This window comes from Malaya genurostris, chromosome 3 (assembly GCF_030247185.1).
Source record: "Malaya genurostris strain Urasoe2022 chromosome 3, Malgen_1.1, whole genome shotgun sequence".
NCBI classification, from domain to species: Eukaryota; Metazoa; Arthropoda; class Insecta; order Diptera; family Culicidae; genus Malaya; species Malaya genurostris.
In genome coordinates this window covers 102,889,902-102,896,979 of record NC_080572.1, presented here as the reverse complement: position 1 = coordinate 102,896,979, position 7,078 = coordinate 102,889,902, and the positions used below count along the sequence as shown (strand labels likewise).

Sequence of the window (7,078 nt, the reverse complement as noted above, 5' to 3'; positions counted from 1 at the left end):
TTCAAAAATAAAAAAACGTTATGAGAGCACAACCTTTAGCCTGCTTATGACCCATAACTTATACTATTTATTAAAATACTTAACATAATGACTTTTACGACATTCAAACTCTTCAACAATCCCTTGACTGAATACAATGTGGCATAGGAGGCACGGTGCATTTGCACGAAATGCATTTATCGTCGGAAAAAAGTGAATCGCCAACACTCATTGTAAGATTTCCAAAATTACACTGCATTTTTGGATTTACAGTTTCAACAGCGTCAAGTCGTCCTTCGACGATAACTTTATCATCGTCTTCAGCTAGAATAGAGCAAAGAACATACATGAAAATAAGTGTACAGAACTATACAAGGTAACTTACGACATCTCCATGAGATAGGACAGCATCGATCAGTTCCAAAATACACGGGAATGCAACCCTCCATCACTCGATCGATATTGCGAAGCTCAATACCGCAGTTGATTTCATAGCAGTTTGGATTTCCCACAATAGTACTGTTGTCGAAATTTTTCTGACAATGGCAGAAGTAGCAACCATCGTTTTTAGGGTATATCTTTTGACCTTCTAGATATTTTTCACCATCCATGTAACACACGCTTAGTTTCTCCATGTCCTCCCCACAAACTTTTCCTGAAGCACAGCAGCCACGTGCAGTATATTGATAGATACAGCTCTCATCACTACCATGATTGAAGAATTCTGGACAATCGATGTATGCACAGGTGAAAGATGCAGGAGAAGTATTACTGTACGAGAAATTCGTTTCAGTCATCTACCACTTTTTTTTAATGAATCACATACTTATCACATCGGCATCCAGGCGAACAGGAAACCAGTTCTTGGTCTTCCACAGACAATGACTTCCCAGCGTCATAAATGTTTCCATTGAAATAACACTTCTCGCCGCTACGATCTGTTAACTCCGGGCATTCGAATCTATAAAACAAAAACTCGCACGTGAGTTTGGCAAACTGGTTTACGAGCTACCAAATATTATAAATATGTCACGTTTTCCATGTATAAATTAAACGAGCGTAAATGTGAGATGAATATGCAAATACGAAACAGCAAATGTATGTACAAACCGATTTAGCCTAGAATAGAAGTTTGGCAAGTTTCAGGTGATCAATGAACTCACCTGTTTGGACAGCGTTGTCCTTTATCTTGAATTGGCTTGCAGCCGAGCTCCAGGTAATGTTTCGGTGCCGGCGGACACGAATCTTCAGCTGGAAAAAAATGAAACATGTGCTTTAAAAATTCATTAACAGTTACCGAATAGTCGACTACACTGACAACCCGAAAATAGCCCGCTAATTCAAATCAATACTATTTGGGCCATTTTTTATAACATAAATTCTTGGATTCTACAAGCAATGCATTTAAATGAGATATCGATAAGTACAAACGAGTTGCGTATAATGATTAGAAATCGTTCCACGCACTACAAGACGTGACTAGAGGAGGCGATACATTTCTAATTTAATTAATGTTTGACCCACGTTCACATTGTAACTGTCTGATGAAACGGTAATGAACATCAATTTTGCGGAAGAACAGTAAGGAAATGATAAGTATGTTTTTGTTCGCTAATTCTTAAGTTTCTCTAATAAGCATTGAATGTTCTTTTTTAAATAAATATTGTTTTTTAGCAAATGTATTGTTACCGAGTTTTTTAAATACGAACGAATACAATCAATACAATCTTTCCATCGCATGGAAAGTGACTCAATGATTCGGTATCGGGTATATAGTCGCAAGTCGATATCGAAGAATCTGGGCGTACAAGTCACATGTTCGAGTCTTGGTCTGAAAGAATTATTGCCAGATGTGTCAATAGGATCGATTCACTTTTCTTGTATGTTTCTTTGTTTTACATATAGATATCAATTGAATCACGATCACACGCATAAAAATTTCTATTTAAGAAAGATGTGTCAAACACAATCAATTGGAAAACATGTTACATTCAATGAAAAAACGTATCTTAGCTGGATATAGAAGCAATGAAACTAGCATTTTAGTGAATTTCCACATGAACGATATGTTGAAATAGCTTGTAATGTGTTTGATATGAAAAAGAGCATCAAAGGGAAATTTTACTATACATGAGTCTGTCGTGTATACTTTTATCAGTAAAGGCGCCGAAACTAGTGTCTCGGCGACAAATGTAACAATTGATTTTAAATATTCCTGGATTCGGCTTACAGATAGTTGATTCGAAGTTTTGTCAAAAGAAAAAGGAATCTCAATGCAAAGAAGGTGCACAAAATTGTGTTAAACAAGTAGAGGTAAGCCCGCCATCCTAAGTGTTTCACAAAATAACCCGCATAGCGTTTTGGCTACCTGGGCAGCCATGACCACCAGACGGCTACCAAAATTGATTCAGTGACGGTTGTCAAATCCAAATTGACAAAACAAAGTCGCCTGTATCTAAGTTAGCCGAGCGTTTTCATCTTCTCACCTTCGCTGAAAATGTCAAAGATTTCAATGTGGAAAAATCCTGGTGGATACGGTTGTATCGTTTGAGTTGTATATCTGGCAGCGGTGAGGCAGTCGGTCACCAGAATGTCTGCCAGCCATATTTTTCCAACTGGCAGCGCTTAGTCAGCCATCTGGCAGTCATGCGTATGTGGGAAGCTTTTACCAATTCAATTAACAACAAATATTATTTCTATATTTCGGATGTTCAACTTTAAGTTTGCAAATGTCAAATAAAATTTAAAAAATATAAAATCGTGCCTCGCCACGGAAAAACGGATGTTATTTTTCTGAGCAAAATAAGCACTAAAGCAATGTTGCACATATTTTTCGTGTAACTAATTCATTTACCGATCCTCGGATCGAATATCCTGTCTTCGAATATGCCCGTCTCGAACAACGTTGAACTATTCACTGCACGAAAGAGAGAAAAGAGTGAAAATGAATGAGCAATTAGGTTTTACACGAACATGACATAACCTCACAGAATGAACTTTTTTGACAGCCGCCGTGTGTTTGTTTACAGTTTAAAAGTTCATCAGAGGTTCATCGTTTGAATTTAAAAATTGAAAGTCGCCTCACACTAAACAGATTTATACAAATATTGCTCCTAGATGCTAGAAACGCATATAGGGCAATTTTTTTCGTTCTTTTCACTATGGAACACGTTTTTAACAGGCACTTTTTCGTCATTTTTCACTGCAGTCGCAAAACCAATCAAACACACGGCAGCTGTCAAAGATTAACTTGATTCATCGGCAGTTCATTTGTGTCGTCATGGTGTAAAACCTAATAATTGTAGAGAACCTGAATATACTAATACATTCTTTGCTGCTGGTATACGTCGTGCATGTTCGTTTTATACATTCCTTTGTCATTCGTTCATTTACTCTTCGAAATGGTTCGAATAGCGTCACTGTGATGATCGTTGGATTCCATCATTCGCGAAGCATTCTTCATCTAATAAATACATCGTATCTCGAGAGGTAGCAGCAATGGGGGAATGCTGGGATATTGTTTGTCACACACATAAGTTATGGTACTAATGCAAGGAGAAACGTTTATTTTGCTTGTTTCAAAGACAGCACAAACGATCATTGCGAATTAGATTTTGACGATGATCGCTACATGAATATTCGTTCCATATTCGCGTTAAGTCATTCGGGAGTATGTTCAATGTGAATAACAACTGCAAGGAATAGATGTTCATGCGAGCAACGTAGCAACGTCGGCTTTGTTCGCACCCGAATATACGGACAAGTCCGAATATCATAGCGAACATCAGGCGAAGGGAAGCGAACGATGATCATTGGCGTTCTTTGCATTTTTGATATTCGAGCAACATTGCACTAAAGCAATTATTGATTTCCATGTCTAATCATTCACTTACATTATTTTCCTAACCAAGGATTACAACGACGGTGAGTTTGAACAAAAACGTGATAATGATTGAGCACAGATAACCAATATATACAGGCTCGAACTAAATGTTTCAAAATCCTGTGTAATTGAGCAAATTCTACACACAGCTCATATGTGAGCTCTGTTTTCTGTGGATTGAGTGTTTGTTAATAAGGTATTATTAGGGTAATACCGCAATGGTGTTAGATTTATTTGATGGTCCTGATTAAGACTGAAGCTTTTTAACAGATGCCACGGGACAGCAAAAGAAAGCCGTGGAGCCAACAATAGTTAAATATTCCCATGTAGTGCGTGAAATGTGCTTCAAAGGCGTATACACATTTAACTTTCAATTGTGAGTCAAAAACAATCGCAATATACATGTTTTTTGGGAGCGGCAAAACAATCTTCGGTTCCTTTTAATCGCTAAACTAATAACTGCTTTCATGGGGAGAACCAAATCATATTATGGAACTTAGTGTGAAGTACGATTCAAACGGTCCATTTCCGTCGTCCGGACGTCAATGTCAGTCAAAATTAGTTTAACACTTTATTTTACCGGAACGTTCACACGTTCCGACCGTCAAGACTCCTCCGAGATTGTGTGTGAATGACTCCATAAGAAAGCATTCAACTAATTTTGACGGTGACGGTGACAGAGGTTGACTGTGACGAAAGGTGACGGACCGTCTTAATCGTACTTTATTGCCATGTCGTTTAAATAAGAAGTGAATTTAATCAGAATAAAAAATAACTTAAACTTGTGATATGAACCACCAGAAGTACAAAAACTTAGCGTGAAGTGAATATAGCAACCAAATTAGTGTCGTGGTTTGAATACTGCACCCAAAATAATGTCGATCGCGGTGACATCTTCAAATATTTGCCACGCTGCTCATTTAAAATTGTACAAATTGAGTAATTATCCACACTTGAAAGTTCGCTCGACGCAACCGAATGAACTACTAAGCTACTACTAGAATACGTTGTTCAACTTCCTTAACTTCAACTTAAAATTTTGACAATCCTGCTGAGCCTGAACAATGCTTTCTAATATTGCTTAAACCTCATTTAAACTCAGTTCGATCCTAAATAATAATATTTTCTGATCACATCTAAGCCCACACAATCTCTTATGAACTCTCATAAATCGGTTAGGCCCAGGTTGAACAGGTACCTTACTGGTGACCACTTGAACTTTTTTTAATTGTACTTACAATCTCCCCATGAATTTTAGTATGGCACCCAGGTGTTCTGAATGAGACCATACGAACAAAACATGGCTCGGAATTTTACAGTAAAGTTACTATGGTAACGGTTCCAGTAGTCATCTCATATACGAAAACCATTAGTTAGAGTGAGATCGGTTTGGTAGATTGACTCTCATGGTAAGATGAAAAAAGGTGTTCTCGTTTGAAGTTTTCATGTCGCTATAACAGCAATATTGAACAATTTGCCGTATTGCTTCTTACAGCAGAAACAAAGATATTGTATAGAATTTTATCACAATTCGTTGGTTGAGAGTCGAGTAATCGGCAAAATAACATTGCGTATCTACTAATACGATGACTATTAGTACAACAGCCCTACGTGGTGTTTTCTAGTGACCCTACAACCAGATATCAGCGGAGATGGTGTTATGATTTCAATTGAACTGTCAAACGCGGTTCCAATCTACTTGCTTTCAACTAATTCCCTTGTTTCTTAAAATTCGCATGCAAGCGGTGCAAGAACCACAATTTTACTCTTCGCAGGTTTCTAATTGTAAGATCACTAGTATTTTCAGGTATGTAGTATCAATTTGGACTCAGTAATTGCTACTGGATTAACACTTTTCTTTTATAAATCTCGAAGAATCCTTCAGGTGATTTGCTACTTGATGATCGTTTCTCAAAACGACAATTAAATTTTTTGCTTACATTTAAAACATTACATGGATTTCAGTTACTACAAAACTGTAGTTTGTCGTGATTGGACTGTGGCACCTAAGCTACATGTGTTCACCAAGTTCTTCACTCAGGATTTCACACTCAATTCCTACGCGAGCCTAAATATCTATTTCCGGTAGCTTGGATCTCCGAACAACTTTCCTATTTGGGATAATGATCTGGTGAGTAATTGACGCTGTTTAAATTATTTAACATGTTTATATCGATTTAAAAGTTCGCATATATTATTGCAAGGAAAGATTTATAGCCTTTATGTTTTCTACGATTTTGAGTTATTTAATAAGTTGAATTTGATCCTTCAATGATTCTAAAAGCTCTAGTTTTTCTCTTTATTTGTGTGGTTTAGCCTTCATTTGCAAGCTGTTTCCTGTGGTTATGTCGCAGTACAAGAGTTGGCAAAACAACTATATGTTATCTACACAGCCTAAAGTTACTGCCCCTGATAACTTGTCCAACCCAATGAACAGCGGAAACGAATTATATCAGCTCGCAGATAAAACAAACAATGCAAACCCCATTGATTGATGATCTCTGAGTCATTATGAACAACTGGGATGCGATCGTGCGATTACAGATAAATTTACCCACATGCCAACAACTTTTCAAGATCACGATACATCAATTCTAAAATCATTGTACCCATCACATCCGCAAATTATTTTACTCGAGAGCACTTTCCTCAATAGATGCATATGTTTGTTTAAATTGTTTCCGTCATTGGAAACAATATTATGTAAATAGAAGCTTTACAGGTAAACACTGCTGTTACCATTGCAAATAGCCACGATCGAACACAACAGCATCACCATTGAGACGGCGACCTTCTCCATCATTTTCTCTGTTCTGTATTTGAGGCACAGCACACAGGCTTTATCGTTTAATTGTACTTGTACAAAATCACTCCACCCGCGCTCGGTCTAGGGAAAAAATCACGGATCGATATCACTCTTGCACGCAACCGGTATTGAAACTGGTTGAAAAATATGATAATCACAAACTTTTATACTTTTGCCACAGGTATGACGTCCCGCACTCAACCGGTTGTTGACGAATCACGTCACCTTCGGGTTCAAATCGTAAAACATTTCAACAGTTCCAATGTTATCATAATCGTGTACAGGAAGATAGGCGCGATACCGCCGGATTCCTTGCGCTCAAAATTAGTCGCATGCTTCAAGATATTATTGGCAATCCGATCCCAATACAGTTTAGATCGGCAAGGACGTGCTCAGAAATTTGATTCCCA

General features: G+C 37.6%; 1 protein-coding gene across 1 annotated transcript; it reads right to left on the bottom strand.

Moving 5' to 3' along the window:
- On the bottom strand, positions 1 to 6,810 carry LOC131436444 (uncharacterized). Its single transcript, XM_058605165.1, has 5 exons — positions 6,602 to 6,810; positions 1,143 to 1,230; positions 806 to 940; positions 365 to 750; positions 1 to 303 (listed from the first exon to the last, which is right to left on the bottom strand). The coding sequence occupies exons 1-5, from the start codon at positions 6,663 to 6,665 to the stop codon at positions 113 to 115; spliced, it is 864 nt and encodes a 287-aa protein (XP_058461148.1). The 5' UTR covers positions 6,666 to 6,810; the 3' UTR covers positions 1 to 112.
- Between the last annotated feature and the right edge of the window lie 268 nt (positions 6,811 to 7,078).